This window comes from Anopheles coluzzii, chromosome 3, assembly GCF_943734685.1.
Source record: "Anopheles coluzzii chromosome 3, AcolN3, whole genome shotgun sequence".
In the NCBI taxonomy this organism is placed as follows: domain Eukaryota; kingdom Metazoa; phylum Arthropoda; class Insecta; order Diptera; family Culicidae; genus Anopheles; species Anopheles coluzzii.
This window is the reverse complement of record NC_064671.1, coordinates 2879414-2905824: the sequence shown is the minus strand read 5'-3', so window position 1 is coordinate 2905824 and position 26411 is coordinate 2879414. Positions and strand designations below refer to the sequence as shown.

At 52.2% G+C, this 26411-nt stretch overlaps 1 protein-coding gene across 1 annotated transcript in view; it reads left to right on the top strand.

Moving 5' to 3' along the window:
• The first annotated feature begins 2338 nt into the window (after window positions 1-2338).
• Window positions 2339-26411, top strand: part of LOC120955524 (cadherin-related tumor suppressor) — a 43417-nt gene continuing 19344 nt past the window's right edge. The window contains exons 1-4 of the mRNA XM_049609491.1: window positions 2339-8244; window positions 18714-19025; window positions 24277-24510; window positions 24618-24819. Of these exons, the coding sequence (XP_049465448.1) occupies window positions 2881-8244; window positions 18714-19025; window positions 24277-24510; window positions 24618-24819 (6112 nt within the window). The 5' untranslated portion in view covers window positions 2339-2880. The remainder of the gene's footprint in view (window positions 8245-18713; window positions 19026-24276; window positions 24511-24617; window positions 24820-26411) is intronic.

Below are 26411 nucleotides of genomic sequence, written 5' to 3'. Positions count from 1 at the left end.
ATTGGAACGATCGCAAGAAAGCTTGCCAGAAGAAGGAAAGAGTAAAACAAACCAAAAAAAAGGCTGATCGTAGGAAGCCCGGGGGAACGAGTGAGCGAGATAAAACAAGAATGGGAAAACAATTCCTTCGTATCGAGAGGAGAAAATCTTTCTGCCAGCGACTGACCTGCGTGAGCGCGCGCGCGCACGCCTTCAAGAATGTGTAGGTTATATGTGGCCATTCTTCCGAAGCTTTCGGTGTGCGTCCGCCATCTTCGGCTTGTGCTGCCCTTTTCTTGCACACACACACACATGCACACACCCAAAGGGGCCTGCTCGCTCTTTTGCGCCACTGCCACTGAGACGCGTTTTGGCCATACCACCAGTCAGAAAAGAATGCCGCAAGCGAGATGTACGCCGCTGCGCAGAGCCATTGAAAGAGGAAGCGAAGATAATGTGCATCATAAAATCGAGTTTCGTCCGAACAGCTTGTGTTGTTCCTTCTTCGGAGCTTTTTTTTACACCGGAGCTCGAACACTGGCCCCTGCCTCTCCCGATGCACACACACACATACAACCACACGCACACACACACGCACACATACACGCATACATTCCTTCGGGCTTCGGTTGGGCGGCGGAAAGCGGCGTTAAAAAGTATTTATATATTAAAAATATGATGATGAAGTAAATACCTGTATCGCTTAATATAGAAATGCTGGTCAACCGCGATCGCCACTACCGCTGCCTTCGCCGTCATCTCCGCCGTTCAACGCGGCCCGGGGGGAAACAGAGAGAGAGAGAGAGCGAGAGAAGAATCGCACCAGGACGACGTAAAAGGCAAGATCGGGTTTGCGGGCAGAGAAAAGATTGCGCGGGCTGTTGCGTCTTGCGCTGTGTGCGCTCTCTGTTGTATGCTGCCTGGCTCTTTTCCGTTGTGTTTGTGTGTCCACCGTGCTGCTGTTGCTGTGGTTGCGCCGTGGTGTTGGTGTCGATTGTCTTTCACCACCAACCCTAAGGGCAGCAAAGTTCAACCAATAGTCAGAGCCCGAGATCTTAAGAAGCTTTCCTGCTGCTTGTGCGAGTGAGAGCGAGAGAGAGCCAGTGCTCCCCACCAACTGCCCGAGCGACAATCTTCCTCGTCGGCTCCTCCATTCCATTCGGTGTTCGGTGTGCCTTCTTTTGCAAATGTGGTGAACTTCACCGCAGCAGCAGCGGCAGCCTCCTCTCCCCCTCCCCGCGAAGTGGCGCAGGAATGCGAGCGAGGGAAGAAAAATCTCCATCGAACAGATTGAGCCTCGGCCTGGGCGCGCAGCATCGCCAGCGCCTTCGCTGCGGCAGCGGGAGGGTTGTCTAGCCGCGAGCGAAACAAGTTTCCAGCTATTTCGAAATTATTATGCGCCCGTTTCATAGTTGCATGTATCGGCTCCACGCCTGGTGATCGAAGACGAAGTGTGTCTTGGCTGCTCAGAAAATGTGGTTCCGTTTCCATGCTGCAGGAGGAGGGTGGTGTTCGGGCATCATGATGATCTTTTCATAATTCTTGTATGAATTGTTCTGAAACGAGAAAAAAGGAGGGTTGCATTTGAGAGATTTGTTCAGCTTCAGTCATTTCAAATATGTTTAGTTTTCGACTTATACCCAACTAATGTTGGATTTTAAGTAGTTTGTTCTTTGAAATGGGGATTTAACATTTTAAGCATCATACTCGAAACATTTGGCCTTATGCCGTCGATTGCTTCGAGTCAACCCGTTTGTATCGGGAACGACGACGGTGGAGCAAAAAGGGCAAACTTCATTCGACAAACAAACACATACACACATTCATGGGAGAAGAGTTAGTAGTAATGGCAGCAACCCGGGTGACCTGGGTGGAGAGTGAGAGGATGCTGCTCTGGCTAGGCGACTCTTGACATACCACCATACCACACAGCGGCCGGCCACGAGCCACGAATGCCGAGAAGGAGAAGGGACCGGAAAAAATTAGATACATCGAAATATTATGTGCCTATGTGTGTGAGTGCGTGTGGTGTTGTGTGGGGCCACGGCACGGCGATGAGAGAGACAGAGAGAGAGAGAGAGAGGGAAGAGTCTGCTGTCTTGTTTATTATAATTATGAATTTATGCTGCTCGCTGCGCTGTTGTTGTTCGTTAGCGTGAGTTGCAGGAAGAAAAGCTGCCTCTCGCTCTCTCTCTCTACCCGTCCTTCTCTTGCCTTTCGTTTTAAGCCAGCAAATAGGTGCCTAGTGCTGACTAATTGAATTTGTCGCTTATAATATGGTTGAAGACAGTCGAAATCAAACCAAACAAGCAAACCATTAAAAGGAAATAATTACCCACACACTAACACACTATTCTAATAGATTTTTTGTCCTTTTATTTTCAGATAATCCCCATACCTTGTGGAATTGCAGATACGAATCAACTACGTTGCCAATAACTTCAAGTGCTCAATCAACTTAGGCTAGAGTCTGTGCGTGCCGTAATTTCCCTACCAAGTGTGCGTGTGTGTGTGTGTGCTGGTGTATTTTAAGCTTCAAATAGTGCAATTGTTGTGTGCGTGATGACAGTGTCGCTAGCGTTATCGTCCGTGTGCGCGTGGTAGTATGCGAGTCCTTATGGCAGGCCGCAGTAGTAGCATGACGAGTAGCAGCAAACCGAGCGAATGTGCCGCAGCATTGCATCGGTTTAGCAACATTTTGGCAATATTATGACGCACCTGACTAACACACGCGTAAAGGTGCCTGGAGGTGCCGCCGCCGAGTGAAGAATTCAAAATCCTAGCATCCAGGGAAGAGAGTGTGGGGAGGAGTAGGAGGAGGAAGGAGACGGGTGTCGTCCCTTCCGTGTTGTAGCAAAGCTTTAGGAAAGTGCAGCAAGTGAAGAAGGAAGGGGAAGGAAAATGTATTGTGCCAGTGTGGTGAAAATTATGTGTTGGCTGCTGGTGGCCACGCTGGGCCTGCTGGCCGCAGCCGCCATCGAGCAGGTGGGTGCGCACAGTCCCGGGCCGGGGCCGGGGCCCGGTCCGGGCGTGGTGATCGTGCCGCGGCGTCGCTCCTCGAGCGACGGGGCGATGCAGTCGCGGGCGGTGGAGACGCGCGTACAGTTCAATGTGTTTGAGAACGAGGCGAAGGGCACGGTGGTGGGCTACATCCCTACCAAGCCGGGCTTCACCTATCGGTTCAACGAGCCGCCGCGGGAGTTTGTGCTGGACGCGAGCACGGGCGAGATCAAGACGAACGCCGTGCTGGACCGGGAGGCGCTGCGGGCCGACCGGTACGACCTGGTGATACTGTCCAGCCAGCCGACGTACCCGATCGAGGTGCGCATCACCGTGCTGGACGTGAACGACAATGCGCCGGAGTTTCCGGAGCCCACGATCGCGGTCTCGTTCTCGGAGAGTGCCATCACCGGGACGCGGCTGCTGCTGGATGCGGCCACCGATCGGGACGCGGGCGAGAACGGCGTCACGGACGACTACCGCATCGTGGAGGGCAACCATGAGGAAAAGTTCCGGCTCGCCGTTACCACCAGCCCGAACGGGGACGTGTACTATCTGCATCTCGAGACGACGGGCAAGCTGGACCGGGAGAGCCGCGGCTTCTACGCGCTCAACATCTCGGCCCGGGACGGCGGTGAGCCGGCCCGGTACGGCTATCTGCGCGTGAACGTGACGATACTGGACGTGAACGACAACCCGCCGATCTTCGACCACAGCGACTACATCGTGTCGCTCAATGAGAGTGTGCTGCCTGGGACGCCCGTCCTGCAGGTGATGGCGTCGGACAGCGATCTGGGGGATAACAGCAAGATCACGTACTATCTGGCCGACGCGGAGACGCAGTTCACGGTCGATCCGGAGACGGGCGTGATTGCGACGACCGAGCAGCTGACCTGCCCGCACCAGAACTGCCACGAGGGCGGCCGGAGCTGCCCGAAGAGCTGCGTGTTTACGGTGTTTGCGCGGGACCACGGCACGCCGCGGCAGGACGGCCGCACCTACGTCACGGTCAACCTGGTGGACACGAACGATCACGATCCGGTGATACGGTTCCAGTACTTCCCGCCGACCGGCAGCTTCGCGACGGTGGACGAGAACGCGGCGAACGGGTCGGTCGTGGCGGCCGTGTCCGTGGTGGACGCCGACGAGGGCCTGAACGGGGACACCAGCCTGCGCATCGTGGCGGGGAACGATCTGCAACACTTTCGGCTGGAGAAGTCGCCCAGCTTCTACATCGTGCGCGTGAACGGGGTGCTCGATCGGGAGGAGATCGGGAAGTACAATCTCACGGTGGTTGCGATCGACCGGGGTGCGCCGCCCCGCACCGCCACCGCCCATCTCATCATCCACGTGAACGATGTGAACGATCACGAGCCGGTGTTTGAAAAGTCCGAGTACTCGGCCGTGCTGAGCGAGCTGGCCCCGCCGGGGACGTACGTGGCCAGCATCACCGCCACGGACGAGGATACCGGCGTGAATGCGCAGATCTTCTACGACTTTGTGGCCGGCAACCGGGACCAGTGGTTCCGGATCGATCCTGCCTCCGGGCTGATAACGACCCGTGCGCCGCTCGATCGCGAGGTGCTCGGGCACGTGGAGCTGAGCATTTCGGCCCGGGACGGGGGGCCCAATCCGAAGTGGGCCCACACCCAGCTCAAGGTCACCATACTGGACGAGAACGATGAGGCGCCGGCCTTTGCGCAGCCGCTGCTGAACGTGACGCTCAGCGAGACGGCACCACCGCGCACGGTCGTCGTCTCGCTGGCAGCCGTGGACCACGATCAGGGGACGAACGGGAGCATCACGTACTCGTTTCACCCCAGCGTGGAGCGCAACTATCCGGGCACGTTCGAGCTGGACGCACTGTCGGGACAGATCGCAACGCGCCGGGCGCTCGATCGCGAGCTGGTCGCGGCCTACACGCTCGTGGTGATCGCCCGCGACCATGGTTCGCCGCCGCAATCGTCCAGCGCAACCGTCAGCGTCGCGGTCGAGGATGCCAACGACAACAGCCCGGAGCTGTATCCTCGCGCGTTCTTTGTGCCGGTGGCGGAGGATGCTCCGGAGGGTACGCTGATCGCGCAGCTGACCGCAACCGATCGGGACGAGGGAGAGAATGCGATCGTGCAGTACGAGCTGGTCGGCGGTCCGACCACTGATGCCGCTCTGTTCGCTATCGATGCGACTACGGGAGCGCTGACGCTACGGTCCAGCCTGCAGAAGTCACCAAAGCCGGTCCATCGAGTGATTGTCGGCTGCAAAGATCGTGGTGGGCGGCGGGCCGACCAGGACGCCGTCGTCGAGGTGGTCAAGGAGTCGCTCGTCGAGGAGATTGGGTTTGATGCACCGTCCCCCTCAGGGTACGACTTTCGCCTGCTGGAAGACAACGGGCTGGAGCGGCGACAAAAGTCACCGCAGGAGCGAGAGGTGGGCCAGCTGCGCACGCGCTGGGCTGCAGCTTCCGGCTCGGCCTCCGCCGGCTCGTCCAACGTGGTGTTTGCGATCGTGCGGGGCGACTCGGCCGCCAGCTTCCGCATACACGAGCGCACCGGTGTGATCAGCACGGCACGGCACATCGATCGCGAGCAGCGCGCACTGTACCGGCTCACGGTGGCGGCACGGAACGGGCTCGCCTACGGGGAAACGACCGTCAACATCACCGTCGTCGATGTGAACGACAATGCGCCGGCCTTTCTGTACGAGCACGACGAAATTCGGCTGCCGGAAAATGCGGCCGTCGGGCAGGAGGTGTACGTGGCGAAGGCGAAGGACGCGGACACGGGCGCGAACAGCCAGGTGCGGTTCGGGCTGAGCAGCAATCCGGAGGGTCTGTTTCGCATCGCCGAGACGAGCGGGGTGATTTACCTCAACCGCTCGATCGGTGTCGAACCGGGCACCGTTCTGTCGCTCGAGGTGAGTGCCACCGACGGAGGCAGCCCGCCGCTGACGACACGCACCACGGTGCAGGTGACGGTGGAGGACGTGAACGACCACACGCCCGTGTTCGATCACACCTCGTACGAGACGTCGCTGCTTGAGTCGATGCCGGTGAACTCGCGCTTCTTTGCGCTGGCCGCGTCCGACGCGGACGTCGGCCCGAACGGGCGCATCTCGTACGCCATCGTGGAGGGCAACGTGGACGGCAAGTTTGGCATCTTTCCCGACGGCTACCTGTTCGTGCGCAGCGCGCTGGATCGCGAGGAGCGCGACTACTACGCGCTGACGATCGCGTGCGCCGACGAGGGCCGGCCGGTGTCGCGCAGCTCGTCCGTGCCGGTGATTGTGCACGTCATCGACGAGAATGACAACGCGCCACAGTTTACCAACGGGACGTTCGTGTTTAGCGTGGCCGAGAACGAACCGCCCGACACGTTTGTGGGCAAGCTGACGGCGATCGATCGCGACATTGGACGCAATGCGGAGCTGATCTACACACTCTCCTCGACGTCTTCCACGTCGTCGGCGGGAGGATCGTCGGCCAGCGGGAAGGACCGCGAGGAGGACTTCAGCATCGATTCGCGCAACGGTTTCATCCGCACGCGCCGCTCGTTCGACCGCGAAGCCCTCGGCGGTCAGAGTTTCCTTGCGCTGGAAGCAACCGTTTCAGACAATGGTGCCGTTCGGCTGAGGGATCGCGTCAAGATCAAGGTGTTTATTACGGACGTCAACGACAATGCGCCCGTGTTTGTGCGCGCACCCTACCGGGTGCAGATCTCCGAGGGCGCCTCGATCGGCACGCAGCTGGTGCGCGTTTACACCCACGACGCCGACGAAGGGCTGAACGGGGACGTGTTTTACTACATCTCCGAAGGGAACCGGGCGGAGCGATTCGCAATCGACGACTCTACCGGCCAAATCACGCTCGCCCGAGCACTGGATCGCGAAACGACGGCCTCCTACCGACTGACGGTAGTGGCGCACGATGCCTCCAAGCAGCATCGGTTGAGCGCGTCCACCACCGTCACGATAGAGGTGCTGGACGAAAACGACGATGCGCCCGAGTTCACGCAGACGCTGAGCCAAATCGCGATTGTCGAGACGACCCCGATCGGCACCGAGCTGATGAGATTCCGCGCGACCGATCTGGACCTGGGAGCGAACGCGCAGATTGCCTTCTCGATCGCGGCCGGCAACCGGCGGGACACGTTCCACATCGATGCGCTGTCGGGCGCACTGTACCTGCACCGTGCCCTCGACTACGAGGACACGCAGAGCTACTCGCTCAACATCTCGGCCGCGGACGGGGGCAATCCACGGCTGGCCACCACCATCCTGTTCGCCGTCAACGTGATCGACGCTAACGACAACCCGCCCGCCTTCCCGAACACCGCGATCGTGCGGCAAATTCGCGAAGGCATTCCACTCAACACGCCGATTGTGACGGTCACGGCGGAGGATCCCGACTCGGGCCTGAACGGCAAGGTGCGGTACGAGATCGCTCACCAGGACCCGCAGGACGGGGACGGCGAGCGCCACTTTGGCATCAATCCGACCACCGGCGTCATTCACACGCTGCACCTGATCGACCGGGAGGCCATCGACACGTACCGGCTCACCGTGCTGGCCACCGACCAGGCCGCCCCTCCGGCCCAGCGCCTTTCCGCGGAAAAGCTCGTCACCGTCATCGTGGAGGACGTGAACGACAACGCGCCAGTGTTTGTGTCGATGAATGCTGCCATTCTGCCGGTGCGCGACAGTGCCATGGGCGAAATTATGCGCATACACGCGCAGGACGCCGACTCGAGCTCGAACGGGCTCGTCACGTACGAGATGATCGGTGGGAATACGGACATCTTCCAGCTGCATCGCACCACGGGTGTGATCACGCTGCGCAAGCCGATCCCCAAACCGGACACCCGCTACCAACTGTCCGTCCGAGCGACGGACGAGGCCGTGCAGGCGGAGCGCAAAAGCAGCGACGCGTACATCACCATCCTGACGACGGGCGCTCCCGGCAGCAGTTCCTCCGGGCCCGTGTTCGCCAAGAAGGACCTGTCGGGCAGCGTGTCGGAGAACGAACCGATCGGTACCAGTATTCTGACGGTTTCCGCCTACCTGAACTCGGTGTCGGACATCGAGTACTACGTCACCAACGTCACGTCCGGCACGAACGGGCGGCAGGTCAACCGGCTGTTCGACATCGACACCAAGCTGGGCATTCTGTCGACCGCGGCCGAGCTGGACCGTGAAGCGGGCATCGAGCATTACGACGTCGAGGTGTACGCCGTCGCCGTCGGTACCGTGCCCAGGACAACCAGCACCCGGGTAAGTAGCTATTGTTTTCCCGGTTTTTTTTTTGTAGCGACTTAGGGGTAACAGAGTATGGGAATAACGACGGGGATAAGATAATCTACCAACTCTCTCTCTACCCACGCAAAGTGTGAATATGTATCTAAATGGTCGGCGCCCCCGGCTCTCGGGAGGAGTGTGATAGAGAAATTACGCCCTAATTAAATCAACCTGCCAAATCACGCTTTGACAAGGCGCACGGCAAAACCCCTCCTATGCTCGTAAAGGCAGGGGAGAAGCTCTAATGCTAATGTCGCGCTTATCTTGCGCGCATCTTTCGGCCAGACTTTACGATCCTTTACATTTATTCGTACACATTTGATTGCCCTACGCGGGGCGAAGGCTGAATCGCTATTTACGATTATGGCTCGCTTTTTTAAGCTGACTAAGCTTTTCCCAGCCCCATTGTTTTACACCCACCTACTGCCTGCGCTTGGGTTGCCGGCGGGTTGCAACTTCCTCGCCAAATATTTCTTGATGGTGTACGCCCGATAAGCGAGACACCTTCCGAACACACTCATTAACGAGATTCTGTCTGTGGGTAGATCTCTGCTGCGTACGCCCTAGTGTAGTTCTCGTTGCTATTTCAGTTGGGGTTTCATCATCATCATCATCACCGGGTTAGGTTTTAAACGTAAATCATCACCATTTCATCGCTGTTAAAGGTGCGACAAGCATCACGAGATTCTTTCATGTATAGTTTCTTTGCTGAGCTTTATAAAATACTAAGCATTATTACTCACTCTCTGTATCTCTGTATTTACTTATAACAATCTAACGAGATGAACGATTCTATTAAATATGAGAACATCCTCTCTTTTTCGGACTCCAGTTGTCGATGACATGGGCGCCAAATCGTTCAAAATTACGGTGCCAAACAGTGTCGGAAAAGAATTCGATACATGCACAAGCGACGAACCTGGGTAGGCAAATTGCAATCGAAACCTGACCCCCTTGAACAACTCACACAGTCTCACGCAAGTGCACCACACACTTTTGGGCAGTTTTTGGGAAGCACATAACAACATTGTGTTTTCCACTTTTTGGCATACCTCGGACAGCCCTGCGGGTGGGTATCCGATCCTCGTGATAAATAATGAGAACCAAAATGACTAGCTGCATAACATATTCGCATCGCTTCTAGGCAGGTATTATGACGCCAGATTATAGGTGTTTTCTGTGTGAGGGAAAAATATTAAAGAATGCACACTTCCCGGCGGTTGCATGGTTTCTGCCCCGCAGAGAGATACGGTTACAATCTCTTTTCCTCTGCCTGCACAATGCGCTGGGCCGCACTTTTATCGGGCGCCCGGTTCCCTTTCACCCGGTGTGCGTAGTGTTTTGTTCTAGCACCGAGCATCGGCTGCAATTGTGGTTGCATCGGTTGCTTTCCAAGGGTGGAGATGCATTTTTCATCGAGCGTTTCATGCACACAAGCTTGCACACGCCTCTCCCTCGGTCGTATGGATTTTTCCTCTCAGTACGCACAAACACCAAGTAAGAGAGTAAGTGGAAAGAGTTAAGAATGGTCAATTGTTTGCCATTCAGGTTCATTCGATTCACGTTTTGCGGACAGACAGCCATAGCCAAAAACAACGCTGCAAATCGTTAGAAGCATCATTCGTACCAGGTCGAATAAAGGAAATTCACATCACAATCACATCTTTAATGCCCGACGAAAATATAATTGTTCAACCTTCTTTCCGCACAACGCTCAGCATTGTGGCCAAATATAACACAAAAAACCTCATGCCCACACGAGCCGTGGCTCCAAACGCCGTTACTTCCATTCAGCCAGCAACCCACGATGATCGAACGAACGGAGAAGCACTCGATCATTATTCCTGAACTAATTTCGATCACTCCTCCAAAGCATGGTAGTGATGTGGTACCTAACAACAAAAAAACGGCCAACGCCAACTGCCACGATGTGTGCTCAATTTCACAACCCCGTTCGGTTCGGTGTTTGGAATTTGAAGATCGACAGGAATAGTCAAATGCACGAGAAGGTGGTTCCGTGTGCGAACATTGGGAGGGCTTGTGCCTACCTGACCGACCGACCGACCACCACCACTAATAAGCATTCTATTCGTTTATGATCGCAATCTGCACGAGAGCAGTGAGGCGCAGCCAACGCTGGCCAGAAACTCGCTAGGTCTCTCGATCGATAGTAATTATCGTTTGTTTTTGGTAAACGATGTTCAATTTGAATAATTTAACAAAATTTTCTCCTCTCAGCTGCCTTCTCTGCCCAATCCACACACTCGCACACACACAGACACAAGCGTTCGTGTATGTAGGAAGCTGGAATGAAATTGCAGCAAGAGCAGTCGTTCGGAGCTTCGTTTCACATGCCAAACCTTTGAACAGATGGAGATTTTCTAAGCAAACAGTTTCCTTCTTCAGTTAGATGTTTTGTTTCATCCGCACTTCATCCCAACTGTTCGGTGACACTGTTCGGGGTTTCTTTTTCCAATTATATTAAGGAATTTGCTATCCAAGCCTTAAGAACATCAATGGCCACTCAGGGATGCTGTTGGAAACTACAGCAAAGACGTCACTACTCAACTTATCTAGCATAGCGGATCGGGGTGAGGAGCGCTTTTAGGCGTGATCCTGTTGCGCAAGCTAATAAAAGGAGTAATTGCGGATACTTTCACGTTTCCGCATTGCATCACCAGAAGGCGTCGGACATTCACCGGCCGTCTTCGTGCTTTCGGCCGGCTCTCGACCGCTCTCTAAATATGATACGCAAACAACCCGCGCACAAACGATGAATCAAATAAGATGAGGTTCCTAACGAGTGTCTAACCGCCGATAAATCCCAACCTCAAATTGCTCCACCGACCGCGGGGCGGCAGCAGCAGCAGTCAGCGTACCAATGGAAACGGTTTTCTTACGTTTCTTCTATCTCCTCGCTTTCTTCTTCTTTGGCCGCCCATCATTCGGCCCGGAGCATCATTTGGCCATTGATTGCGGTGAAGGGCAGGCCGAGCGAGAGAGAGCAATGGTCGTCGTTGGTCTGTGGTTTATGCCTGGTGCCTTCCCGGTACCTCGCCTGAAGCCGCTCTTGCTCCTCTCCCTCTCACTTTAATGTTCGTTCTGTTCAAATTTTAAATCACCGATAGAAAGTCAAGATTTATGCCCGGAAAATGACGGACGATGTTGTTTCCAATGCAAATGTCATCACTAATCAATCGGGCTTTTTTTTGTCGGAATTGGGCTCGATTGGAAAACTTTACACACATGAATATGTGCGAATCTAACACCGGTCGAATCGAGAGGAATGGGGAGCTCAAAATTGGGGTCATGGGGCGGCTACACACCACGCATATATACGCAGCGCATATACGTTGGGGCGCAGCAATGCGCGAAGCGTTGAAATTGGCACAACCACTAGCAGAATTGGTACGGAGATTCCTTTGCTGGAAAATTCCTTAGATCAATCAACATCGTCATAAAATCGTTTCGCATCAACATATTAAGAAAAAGAGTATTCTTATGATAAAACAGTTCGACTAAATGCTTTATGAGACGTGAATGCTAAGTAGGAAAGATCCTGTTTGCTTCCCGTTGCACACGGGTTGCTTCGGTGCTGCTGTTGCTGGCGGCTGATCGTGTGTCCCGATCCCCAAAATTGACCAAAACCGTGCCTGCGATCGCAAACGTGGCACTTAACGTTTCGGTAGCGGCGGGGCTGAATAAGCTGATGGCCGGCGCGAGCGAGAAGTACATTTTTTCATGTCTTTTCCACGACCATCCGCGTGCTCCCGAGTGGCTCCCGGGCGAATGAGCGAACCGTACGCGAGGTCCTTTTTCCAAACGTGTTCGTGTTGAGGCTCGCCGCATAGTAGCCGCATTTCGTTTGGCGCTCATACAGCTTGTCAAACTTGCCTTGGTGTCCGGTTGGGCAGAAAAGCTGCACGGCAAAAGCGAAACGCATAAAGGGATGGATTTCTACAAGATGGCTAACACACGACGACGACGACGGCGACGGACTGCCCAAGCAAGCAGAGGGCACTAATTTCGAACGAATAAATTTTTAGCTATCTCAACGCGCGCGCTTCGGGAATATTGGCAGACTGGCGTGAGTCTCTCTGTCCCGACTTTTTGGGCATCCCGACAAACCCGCTAACGAACGTCTCCTCCTCCAAGCTACCAACCCGATCATCCAAACGCACCCGCCGTGAGACCCGCGCCGTGCAGCAGTGAAAAGGGTTGTTTGATTCGTGATTTAATTAAACGTACCCACGGGAGCAGAAAGTCTATTTTCTACGGTTCTCAAAGCGACGGCAAAGCGACTTGTTTGCGACATCCAGCCGACAAATCGTGGGACGCGAGTATCAATAACTCAAATTAGCATAAAAGGGAAACGACGCAAAAAAACAAACACACACACACACAGTGGTTTGAGCCATTGGAACTAAACCCCACACACATCGAAAGAGCAGTTCAGAGCAGATGCACAGAAAAAAAGCTCCTGCCGCAGCCACTACGGAAGCAAAGGGAAGAAAAAAATGTGGGGAGTGTGTTGTGAGATGGCGGCATCGGCCATGACAACCCCGTCGCACAATCTCAACAACCACGAGCTGCGGAGGAGCAGAGGAAGAGAACGAAAGCAGCAAAAAAACACGCTGGCTGGCTGGCTAGCCAGTCAACCTGGGCCGTTTGCCGGTAGCCACGATTTCCACGATCCACGACACCAAGTGCGCAGCACGTAACGCTAAAATTGAAAGTATGTACCTTTAATTGAAATGTATGTATTTTCGAGCGCTGCGCTGCCGGTGAGTGAAAGTTGCCAGCCGCCGTTCGGTGGGCTATCGTAACAGTAGACCATCAGTGTCCCGGGCCCCCCTGGTTTTAGGGCTCTAACGATTGACGCGACGCGGCTCTTAGTGATACGATTTCTCAACCGTCTCTGGAAGGTGCGCACGCCCGGCTCTATCCTTTCAGGGGAGTAGTAGTAGTGGGTTTGGTGTTGTGTTTTTCTGCCCTCCCCTCGTACGCCCTTTCCAAAGCGAGCTCGCGCGCTGCATCCGGGTGTAATGTCATATTTCCCGGTGGGTACCGAGACAAGCCCCATCGGCGGGGCAATTTTGGGTCCGAACCTCCGAAGTTGGAAGCGATCCAGCTTCCAGTCGCTTTCGTTTCACTATTCCATACCAACTTTGAAATAGTTTGCTGGTTGCGGTATCAGCTAGCTGAGGAGGGTAGGTTCAAATTCCGCAGGGACACTGCGTGCGCGCACACACAATCAGTGCGATATCTCAGTGCTGGCGGACAAATGTACTGCGCGCCGCTGTGTTGCGTCGGTGCGTGATTATTTAATTTATTTAAATTTGGCTCCAATTTCACGCGTCTCATTCAGAGTTTGGTGCTTTAGTTGCGTGTCCCTGGGTACGGCGTGGCAATTTCTTATGGTGGGGCAATAGTAGTGCCCGTTGCTGCTGCCATTGCGGCCCTTTTGCGGTCTTAGATTGGTCGCGCCAGGCCCCGAGCAGCAAGACAACGACGGCACAAGGTAAAAACACCAAAACCGTGCAAAATCTTGACGGCTTCAGCTGAGACACTTTTAGAGCTCGCTTGGTTTTACTACCTAACTGTCGCTGTATGTGTTGGTGTGAGTGTGTGCTTCTCCCTTTTCTAAATGTTAGCACTAGCGCCTTCACTCCTTTTAGCCGGCACCGTTCCTCGCCTTTTCCCTCATGCTGTTATTCTCGCACTCGTTCCTTCGCTTTTCTTTCCCTTACGTAAGAAGGTAGGTGAAATAAAAGAAAACCCCCATCCATCCCACGGCGGCCGTGCATAGGCTCCGGACACTAATGCATGACGAGAATCGGCGCAACAAACCCGTCCTTTTTTGGACCCCGCTCGCAACTCCTGCCTCCTTCGTTTTACTTCTCCACACCGCCCCCCCACCCCCCATTACCCTGCCTGTCGGCCACCAAAGAATGCCAATTCGCAAGCTGTGGTCCATTTTATGCTTTTACGTTTTCTCCTCCCTATCTTGGTCCGGTATCTTTCGAAATTCCCTCAACAACTCGGCGCATTCTCCTAACCGCGACAGTATTAACGACGATGAGTGATGGCGTGTCGCCCCATTGGACATGGCGGCCTCATGCGCCGCACCACCGTGCCGTCCCGTTCTCCCCCCCCCCCCCCCATCTTGCGGCACGTCGCATTCCATTTCCTTCTTTCTGCGCCACCGCCGCTGCGCGCGTTGATGGTGGGCCAAACGCATTCGCTACCATCATCGCTCATCGCTTTAATTCTCGGAATAATTAAGCACACATGGGGGACATGGGTACGACCGAACCCCGGGACGACCACGGCCGAAACATTACACGTGCGTTCTCCCCCCCTCGCTGCCGGTCGGTCGGTCGGCGATGTTGTTTGAATTTACGTGCACTTAAATTTGCACCCCAGATCTTTGTAATGACCATGGGCGGCGGCGGCGGCCGTGCGTTACCAGAATCGCTCGTCCAAGAGTCGGGATGGGATGGGGGGGGGGGGGGAAGGAGACGGGACACTCGAGCATTTGAAGTGAATGTGAGCTTGATTTCACCACGACACGGTGACATTTTGCGCCGGCAGTGACAGCCGGCAATGGATTCCGCGAGCGAAACGATGTTCCATTTATCATTGTTCCAACTCCACCAACTCCACCATCTTCATCGTCCATTGCGATCGCTTTTGAGAGGCATTGAAGTTTAGAATCCTCCACTTCTTTCTTTAAGACACCGGAAAATGTAGTTGCAGCATAAAAGAACACTCAACACACACACACACACTTTGAATGGTCCCATGATCAATGCCAAACCAGCAGCTATTTTCACGCCACAGAAAGGACGGTTGCGTACTCATCCGCCGTCATAAATGCAACGGCTGCCGAAATGATGTTTTTGTCCCGAACGCGCCTCCGTATTAATTTCTATGGCACTTTTGACGCGGAAAACAAGGACGACCTCAAAACAATGCCCATACGTGTATTTGGGGTGGTGGCTTTTTGTTAGAGATCGTTTGGTTCAAGCTTTCGGCTGCAGCATGCGTCGCGTTGCGTTCACGGGGCCCTTCGATCGTTGCACTGCACTGCACTGCACTGCAAGAAGAGTTTCCGCTTGTTTTTTTTGTCTGTTGCCTTTCTTCCTTTTCTCGACAATACTTTCCGCTGCCGGCCGCTCGGCCAAGAGCCCTTCAGCTACCACCTTCAGTGCTGCGCGGTGCAAGCAATGCAAGTGGGGGCAAAAGGGACGATGGTCCCTGGTGGTAATGGGTTTCAATTTTGCCTATAACTCTTGCAGATTTCTTCTGCATGGGCCGCGCATGCGAGACACTTACGCACTCACACACACACAGACAGAGGCGCGCAGGGGTTTATTGCTTGCCGCCCTTTTTGTGCTTCCGTAATTCCAGAAGTTCTGATAATTTATTTTTAATTTTCCCTTTTTTCCCCCGTTTTTACCATGACGGCCATGGAACGGAGACACGCACGCACACACACGCACACTGGTTTCGCGCGGTGAACGTACAAACTCTCATTTTGTGGTCGGCCAGTCGACGATAATCAGAGCATAATAATGAAATTATTTCCAAAAACGGCCTACGTGTTAGATTGTTGGGCAGGGGACACATTAAACAAAAGCAACTGGAGCTGGAACTTTATGGAAAATGGTTGCGCAAATGTTATGCTGCATGTGTGATGCCCAACTACACTATTTCAGTTCATGGCACAAGTCTTGTAGGACTGATTTTAGATCAATTTTAAATATTCTTTCTTTCTGTCCGATAACAGAAGCCAACACAGTGCCATGGCACTCTGCACCAACAGAAACAAGTGCCGCTTTAGCTAATTCTAGATAAGCAACATTCCAGTCTTCCAACATCAGTCTCGTCATGACCAGATAACAGCAACAAAAAACAGGAAAAAGAGAGACGGAGAAGCAGTCGAAGATAGAGGACAGAAAGAGACAAGGTTAATTGTCTTTAAAAATGTGTAATTGTTTCGATATTTTACCAGTTTTAGAGAGCACAACATTAAAGCAAAATTTCCCGGGGCTCATTTCTTCCCGACTGCAGCATTGGGGCTGTGCTGTGCTTCTGCTGCTGCCGCCGCTTCTTGGCTCTCCGGCTCATTACATCCTTTCTGCTGCGGTGCGCTCGATCAACAGTGTGCCCTTCTTCTCGCTTGGACACTGTGTGTGCGGAGCCGGAGCCCTGGCCCTGGTCCGACCCCAGCATTACCCTTCGCGCTGCTCAGTGCTGCACACTATGCAGATGAAGTGTGTGTGTGTGTGTGTGTGCTGGTGCAACTGGAGCTACGGTTGAGTCAGGCCGGCCGGCCGGTCGGCCGGTCGGGTCGGTGTGGCTCGCTCGTCCAACGGTTGGGCTCGGTCGGTAAACATAAAATCGCATGAGATGACGGTACGCAAACATTAAATTTCAGTCTCATTCGTCACTGCTGCATTTATCCTTCGTCCGTTTCATGACCCGCAGGGAACTCCGCTCCCATACCCGCTCGCGCATCGCCAGCGCCCATTCCGCCCCATTGCAATGGCAAAATTTCTTCCTGCTGGAAATGTCTTGCTTGTAGTTATTGTTGCACACAGTTTGGCCTGTTCCTGTGGCACTTTAACATGCCCCTTTGCCTGTCTGTTCTACACACACACACACACACACACACACACACACACACACACACACACACACACACACACACACACACACACACACACCGGGCTCTGTTTCGCACGTTCTCCATCAGTTCCATCCATCACATTCACTGGGGCTCTGCGGCTCGATCATTTGCAGATTTATCATTCCACCCGGCATACACTTGATGCTTCTTGACGAGACAAACGTATCAGTTGCTGCTGCTGCTGGTTTCATGTGCTATCATAAAGATTTTTTTAATGTTTCACCATTTGCATGCCTGTACGCATTGCGCTTGCGGTTATAGATAGTAAAACAAGACGAGTCCACAGCAGCACACAGTCCGCATCAATGCTGCGGGCGCCCAATAGCGTAGCAACGGGAAACATTCCAAGTAGGTGTTGTTATTATCCTTGCATAGTTGTGCTTTCTCTCTCTCTCTCTCGTTTAATTTGCGATACGATACTTAAGCGCGCTACATTTGGTGCAACAGGTACTACAGCCGCCACCATGCAAATGTGTTTGACATAAAAAGGGGAAACATCCGGAAAGATAAACAACCGGTCACTGTATCGATCGTCGATCGATTGCATTGCAGCATTTTGAGTGCGGTGTCGCCAATCTGGACGCAGAAATAACGCCAACCACTTCGGAACTGAATGGTGAGAATGAAAAGAATGCTTTTATTACTGCCCTGCTCGGGTTTACAATGTCGGGAGGACGAAAAACACTTACACGCACAGCGCGGGCCAGCAAAGTGAGCGAATAATTTTACCAGACATTATTGCGAAAGCCTCGTCTCTCCCTTGCGAAGTCGTAAAATAAACGTCAGCCGTAACAACCGCCGAGCCGAAAGATGCGTGCGGCGGAGCGATGTGAATTAAATATGGCCATAGCACGGCTCTGACCGCTGGACGCTCGGGCTCGGGCTGAGCCGGCTGTGGGCCGAGGAGGCAGTGTGAAAAGACACAGTCCTGCGATGTCGCCGTCGCCGCCTGTTTTGCAACCTATTATGCAGCCTTGGCCTTCGCCAACTTTGTTGCAAGCGCTCTCGGGACCATTGACACACACACTCCGTTTCTCTGTTTATGTGTTGATGCAGCACTTTAAAGGCTGTTAGACACCATTTTCTTGGAGATTTGCAAGGAAATCCGTTTGTTTTTTTTTGTGTACAACCACGAGACTGCTAAAATTATATCTTTTTTCCACCACTTGAGTCGTCTTGGCGTATACGAATCGAACGCGTCCGATTACCGCCACGGTGGTGTGCTGGTGCTTAAATCACTTCTTGGGTCGTTGGGTGTTGCACACCTTTCTTTGCAGTCTGATTTGCCTACAGCTCCGTTCCAAAAGGGATTTATATTGCGCATTTTATTTGTGCTGAAAACTTAAAACCCCGTTGCAGTGGGTAATGCAAGGTAACGCCGTGTCGCTACTTTGCACCAATCAAAATGCCCGACAGCAGAGCAGTCGATGTACGATGCTGCCGAGCCCCTCCAATCGTTGATCGCTGCATTATATCGTGCTAGATCGAGAGTCAAGGTCGTAAATAATTTACTGATGCCAGTGAAAGGATCGTCAAACACGTTAACCCTCCCCTCTCCAGATAAAACGTTGAACAAATTGAATTAAATTTCTTCGATTTTTGACACCCATTGAGAGGGGCAAACCAGCATCAACTGTTATACTCTTCACTAAATATTCACCCATTTCGCTGTATGCATTTTCATAGTAATTTAATTTACCAATCGTCAACCCTTTTCTTTCTCGCCCTCATCCCGCCCGATACCGAACAGATACGAGTGAACGTGCTGGACAAGAACGACAGCCCGCCAAAGTTCCAGAACCTCCCGTTGGTATTCAGCGTGTCGGAGGATCTGGCCGTCGGACAGACGGTGGCGCGCATCACCGCGACGGACCCGGACACGCTGGGAAAACTGGAGTACGCGCTGCTGGACGGAGACGCGCCGAAGAAGTTTGCGCTGGAGCGGGAAACCGGTTTGCTCAAGCTGCGCGATACGCTCGACCGCGAGACGGAGGACTCGTACCGGCTGAAAGTCAGTGTGACGGACGGTATTCAGAGCACCGAAACTACGATCACTATTCAGGTAGGTTCTTTTTTTTTTTTGGGCAGGGAAACCTTCAGGCACTGGAATCCTCGGTCCCGTGCCTCCACACACACACTCCACTTCCGGCTGGCCACCAAATGGCATCAAAAAGGCACCAAATGGAAGCGAATTCGAACGTTTTATTCCGCCTGCCAAACATCATCCCGCGGCAGCTAATTTTGGCAATGGCCATCGTCCACTCTCGGCCCGTCTTCTGACTCACGCGCGCTTGCGTTTGATTGATTACTGAAAAATCATAAAAGCTTTTCCGGCCCCCCCGTCGGCCTCTCGCGCTATCCCGCTCCCCGTTTGCATGTTCGCATTTATTCGAAACGCATTAAAAAGATTCCTTCGGCTCTTCGCGTATTCCTGAATGCATCGAACGCGTTGCAGCCAGCGAGCCAGCCAGCCAGCGGCGATATGCACTTGATGCGAGGAGGATGCAACTTAATCGCAAAAGTCATCTCGCTCGCCGGCCAACGTTAAAAACGCATGTCGAATGCAGCGCGCATATTCATACGATCCTTTGCACACCACCCCCCAGGCGCAGAGAGAGTACCGAGATCGTTTAGACACGCACAAACACATACATGCAAGCATACATACACACTCGCCTCCAGATCAAGAGATTGTGAATTAATGGCTCGAGCAGCAGCAGCAGCTAACCAACCTGTCCCTTTCAGCACTCTGTTCCCACAAACCAGCAGGCACAGATAGTTCTTGGGCGCGGTCAAAGGTTACCACTGCCAACAACATTCCAATGAACGAACGGGCTTTGGCTGTTTAATTTCACTCCCTAGCTCCTTCTCTCGTTCTCTCGTTCTCTCTGTACTTCTCAGTTTCTTTCTAATGTATTTCTCACTCCGAAAGTAACTTTCACAAATATTGTATACACAAAATAGTGCTTCACCTCTTACGATTCTGCCCGACACCGAGCCTGTTTTGAACCTAATTCCGCAATGTTCTAACCAACTTGTTTGAGCCAAGAAACGTTACAACAAACTTCAAACAATCGTAAAATGACGCAACATGTTAGTATGTACAAGGAATCAAACACGACAGCACACGGTAAGAGCAATCCCAGCCAACCCGCGTCATAGTTTGTAATATATGAGTGTGTGTGTGTCGTTTTACAAATTACCCGAAAATTGTGCATATAAACTGAAACTTCTCTCCACCACCACCACCGGGACACCCCAAGCCGATCGTGCAGGCTCTTTATCTTTCCGATCAACCTCCACAGACACTCGAATTCCACACCGCATCCGATCATCCCGTGATTGCCGATCCTTTTTGTCCATAAGTTCTTTTCGTTCGCTTACGTTCCCTTTCCCGGGGGTTTGGTTCTCCAACCCACGTTGCCCTCGCCCATTCCCCTTTTTTATGCTTACACATATGTTATCTTTTATTATTAAAGTTTGATTGACATCACGAAGCAGGCCGTTCGTTCCCTCCTGCAGCCGGTTCTGTGTGTGTGTATGAAATGTTCATTTGTAGATCCGCCACACACTCACACACCAACTTCCCCCCAGCCAACTAACTCTGATTATCCATCAACTGACCACAGTTCAGTCTCCGCTCAATCATCCGTGTTTTTTTTTGTTCGTTCACCACTTCCTGCTGCCTCCCCTCTCTCCTCTGTTTATCGCGCGAGGTGGCTTAGGTAATGATCAACGTTCTACAAATTTAAGGTTCACCTTTTCACGGGGCACCCCCACGGATTGCGATGTCTCCACACACATAGGACCGTGAGTCACTCACTTCCCTTTCCCCACGACCTGCCCGATTCCAGACGCGATGCTGCACGATACCGGCAGATTTTATCGCGCCCAGGTTCGTTTTGTCCAATGCGAGATCAAGATCAAGCAAATGTACCGAATAGTTTCGATGATTGTTTGGTGGTGCGCGGTGGTGCTGCTTTGCTCAGAGGGAACAAGCGAATTAACGCAACCGGAGGAGTTGGCAGTGGTTGAGGAGGAGGTTTTGAAAAGAAAAATATATGACCACACTCCCCTCACCCTTTCGTGAGCGAGCGTTCAGGTTTGATGACGGAGCAGATGTAAACAGCGTTGATTACGTTGTTACGGTTTCGTGTACCTCCAAAACATTGCAGCCGCATTAGATTGGGCATTAGAGATTTGCAAGCGCGAACCCGAAATTTTCTAGATCATTTCTGGTCCCCGTACAAACCTCTGATCGAGTTACATCAAAGCATAGGATAAAATACGGACAAATCTACGGAGAAATGTTAGCCATACTTATTATAGAACGACAGCAAGCGAGCGAGAAAGAGAAATAAAGGCAAGGGAGCGAGAGAAACCATGGCGAACGGCAAATTAATGAACAGGCTCACAAAACGGGCCTCCCATGGTTTGACAAACGTGCTTACCGGAGAATAGACAAAATGGAAATCTGGTAAAACATATCAATATAAGTCGTAGCTCTATATGTTGCGGGGCCGGGGCCGGGGCCGTGCCGTGGTACCGTTGGTGGGGAAGAAACGCGCACCAGCATGGCCATAAGTTTGAAGTTGTTGTGCTGCTGCTTTTTGGCACTGTAACGCGCCGTCGGGACACGCAGGGGGGAGTGGGTGAAAGGGTGTTATTCCAGCTCGTTTTCCTGCCTTATCCGTATGATTCTCTCGAACGAGATGGCGGTGGTGGTGGTAACAATGAATACGTGTGTTGTACTTTCGTACCAAGCGCGTATGTTTGTGTATTTGGGGTATGTTTTGCCTGGTTTACTCCTATCGTTTCGCTTCGAGATCGACTACGATGATCTACGGCGTTATGTGTTTGTGATTCGCCTATCAGCCTGCTCGATCCGGCCTGCTTCATCATTCCACTTGCCAGCGAGCGACAGCCTGCCAACCTCTAAATCATCCTTTTTGCTGTGCTTCCTTCCACACATTGCTGCATATAATAGCAAGAAGGAAGAGAGAGAGAGAGAGAGAGAGAGAGAGAGAGAGAGAGAGAGAGAGAGAGAGAGAGAGAGAGAGAGAGAGAGAGAAAAGAAACGCACGACCCAACAGGTCGGTCGTGTGCCTTTTGCCTCGGTCTCTGAAAGATGAAATGAATATTCAAATAAAGATTGCTCGACCCTTAATTCCGTCGGGCGATCGGGCGAGCGTCTGCGGAACCGATAAAAGAGAAATTGTCAGAGTTCGTGATAGAAGGCAGCAAACTGAAAACGTCAAGCCGATTCAAGTCTATCAATCGAATTTAAGTTCGGCTTCGAGTAGGTTGATTACACCACACCTAAGACTCGACAAAACGCTAAGCACAAAACGACCAAACCTACCCAACAAGATATATTGACACACACACACGCTTTTCCCTTGTTTCCCCTTTCGTACTCTTTTTCCTTCTGCATATTTCTATATTCCCCGCTTTGGTGCTCATCTACGATTCTATCTAATTTAAACAAAGAAAACTTAAATGAATCATTTATCCTTCACGGTTTCCTTTTTCTGCGCTTGCCCGTCGGTCGGTCGGTTGCGGTGTATCTCTCCCCTCGCCGTATTTCTCATTCTCTATTGCTCGTTTCTTTCTTTTTGTGTTCGGTCCCTCTACCCGCAGCAACAATGACATACTTATATTTAATCACGACTGGGAATGATTTAATAAAAATAATCATAATCATAAATAAGCAGATGGAGATCAAAAGTGTTTTTCTTTGCTTTTGCTATCCGCGCCCCTATACATTTGTGCTATTCCCCCATCCCTTTCGGCGGCGGTCTGTTCACGGCGGGACAAACGAAAACCCATCCTAGTCCCCATCGGTCCGGTTTGGTACTCAATGGTGTCATCCCCTGGCGTGAGCCCGCGCTGGTTAGAGGATCGAGCCAAAGCATTCTTTCGCGTCTTTTTTATTTTGTTTTTGTTTGTCTGCGCGCGTGTGTGTGTGTGTATCTCATAGAAAAATGTCGTTCCTCTTTGCGAGCGCTTTCCGAGCGCGGTGGAGTAACGTATAGACCCGCATTGAGCCGGAATTGCCGATGCCGGGGTTCGGTTTGGAGTCAACGCTCATGAATCCCGAGAGAACGCGGCTGTCATCGTCGTCGCCATCGCAGCTCGAGGGTCGAGATCCACTTCTCTTTTAGGAATGACATACCCTCAGCATCCCAATCCCAAAAGAAAGCATTGATTTGACAGGCTAGATAGGACCATCCACTCGAAAGCGCTCCTCTTAAGTCCGCTGCTTGTGAGCGTCGTCGTTCCCATGTGTGCGTGCATGTTTGTGTGTGTGTGCGTTGAGAGTGTGGTTTGTTTTTTAAGCAACTCCAGAATGGCAATGCCCAATGGGGGTAACGAACGTAGTGAAAGCCAAACCACCGAAACGTTAGACTCACACGATACCGCAGACGACGAACCGTTGGATGAAACAAATCGTACAAAAAACACGTAGCGTAGCGAAACCCTTCATATTGTCATTGCCAGCCTAGGTCAGAGATGGCAGGGAAATGTGTTTTGGGGTTTTGTTAAATTTTAAACTGTACGATCGCAAGAATTTTTTAATATTATCTGAAGCACTTTTCGATGAAATCACATACAATATTTGTTTTTGTAAGCTGCTTTAGATTTCCTTCTTTAAACATAATGTTGCATTATAACATCTAAAGCTGTTTCTAAACACGCTTACCAATGCACAATAAGTGACATCGCATTGGAGTTGGAGGTAGAATGATTTGAGTGTGAGTTGAGGCGAGTGACATTTTCTGGACGCAGCAATCAACCATAACTGCACTACATACAGTGTGTGCACCAAGCATTCAATAAATACTCCCATGCCGCCATTAAAAGCACTTCGCGTCGTTTGATTTGACATTCGGTTGCGTTCCTTTCACCGAGCGGCAAGAAATTGATCGCCTACACAGCAGTAATAGGCTAGATTTGCAGAAAATGGCCGTGCACACACCGACCGAGAGTCGTGGATCATGGATCAATTTCGCTTCATCTCCTCACCGTAGTAATTGCATTCGATGCAGTGGAAGGTGGTGGAGTGGGATGGACGACAAAGCACGCTTACCGTAGAGTGTGTGGATGCCAAGACGCTGACCCCAAATCAGTGCAACCACACGCTGCAATACCACACTTTTTTCACTTTCACATCATTGTGTAATCTTTTTTGCGATCGCAGTATGCGCACAGTGCGATATGAATGTCCGGCTCGTGTACCCCCCCCCCCCCCCCCTACCCCCGTCAGTCATCATTTCAATTGTTTCCTTCTTGTCTCGTACCTTCCCGCACAGATTACCGACACCAACGACAATCCGCCCGTGTTTGCGGAGCCGGCCTATTCGTTCGACATTCCGGAGAATGCGCAGCGCGGCTTCCACGTCGGAGTCATCGCGGCTACCGATCCCGACGTCGGCACCAATGCGGCCGTCACGTACACCGTAATATCCGACTGGGCGAACGACGTGTTTTCGCTGAACCCTCAAACGGGAATCTTCACGCTAACGGCACGGCTCGACTACGAGGAGGTAAGAATCGGCGCGATGCTGCGCTTAAGACGTTTTGTGTAGAATTTGAAAGCGAAAAAAAGCTGAAATGTGGTAATAATACACTCCCTTCCCTTCCATCGACACAGGTTCAGCACTACATTCTGGTCGTTCAGGCTCAGGATAATGGATATCCGAGCCTGTCCAGCACATTGACCGTCTACTGCAACGTGGTCGATCTGAATGACAATGCGCCCATCTTCGATCCGATGAGCTATTCCAATGAAATCTTTGAGAATGCACCGATCAACTCGGACGTAGTGACCGTTAGCGCCACCGACATTGATTCCGGTAAGTTTTGAGCAGAGAAAAAGGTTCGGGCTCCAACGGTTCGAGTTTCACAACTGTGTCCTCCAAAAACAAGCGAAAAGTGTCATCTAACCCTTGCCTGGCTAACACGATACCGGTAGGATCTAACTACAGAGCTTATCCAGCTGCTATCCCTCTCCTTCTGTCCTACCATTTCGTCAGTGCAACAAAACCAAACCTTTAACTGTAAACCGCGATTTAAATAATCGATTTTAATATTAAATAACCCATACCTGGGGATGCCTGTTGCCTGTAAACGCCACCACAGCCACCCCAAGTGTGTGCGTGTAACGTTGTTGCGTCGTTCTCTGTCTCTTTTCTACCCGTCTGGCCGATTCGCTCAGCATCGATTCGTTCATTTTAACGCCCAAATTCGATCGTCTAACGTTTCTCGGCCACACATTTCCACATTCACATTTCTTACACATGTCTTCTCTACTTTCTCTGCTTCTACATACACATCGCGTCGGCGCTTGTGCCTCCTCCAGTCCCGGGGGTTCTTTCGCTTCGGTTTTTGCTCTACCATCTTGCTGTTGGCCCATTTCCTCTCGCTCTGCTCTGCCTACATCACATGCTCCCGCGATGCTTGTGTTCGCGAGCTTTCGGAAGGGACGCAATTTCAACCCAGAATACCATACACCTTTTCTTCCGCTCCGTCTCGTACGTGACATACACACAGAAAACAAAGCAACAACAAAAAACGAGCATCATGTATCTCTTGCTGGTGGGCAACACAGCAATGCGCACGGCGATGATGGCCGCGGCCAAGACACGCAGCAAGGGGCGCAAACGTGTGGATGAGAGCGATAAGTTATAAAATTGTTTATAATCTCGCTTAAAAATGTCCCCGCGCTCTCATCGTGCGCCTGCGGAACGCGGAACGTAAGGACGGACACAGAAATCGGACGGGCGAGCGATTCCATTAAAGAGTATTTTAATCCCGTGGCAAACAAATTTCTTCCATCAGTTTGAGCTGCTCTCCGCCCGGGTCCGTTGGTCCGGATTTTGCTGGATATTCTTATTTTATTTTAATTCAAACTCCGCTCCGCTTGTATGTGTGTGCAAGCAGAAGAGAAAATCTGTCCCGTTCTAATGAAGCATCGAAACCCAACGAACGCGAGAAAGAAGGAAAGTCGAACGTCCCGAGCACAATACGAACGAAAACCACCATCTATCTAAACGCACCAAAACAGACGCACACCGTGTAGAAATTCCAAACGATTATGTGTAGGCAGGTCCGGGCAGGCGGTTCAGGTTTATATTTTATTGACTTCAAAATTTATAGATATCGATAGAATATACATTTTTATTCTGTCCGCCGCGACGCATCGACGACAACCGAACAACTCCTCCCCACGACCACCACCACCACCAATACCACCGCCAATTCCTGGTGTCTATTCGTGCGCTACTACTCCGATCGTTTGCTCGTGGGGTGCGGTCGCTCATTTTACCCAACCACCACGGCGACGTTCGTGCCGTCTAATGTTGCGTAAAATGACTTTATTTTGCACATTTCGGGGTGGTTCTGCTTCGACACTATTGTCACTGGTTTCAGGTTCGCGTTTTCGGCC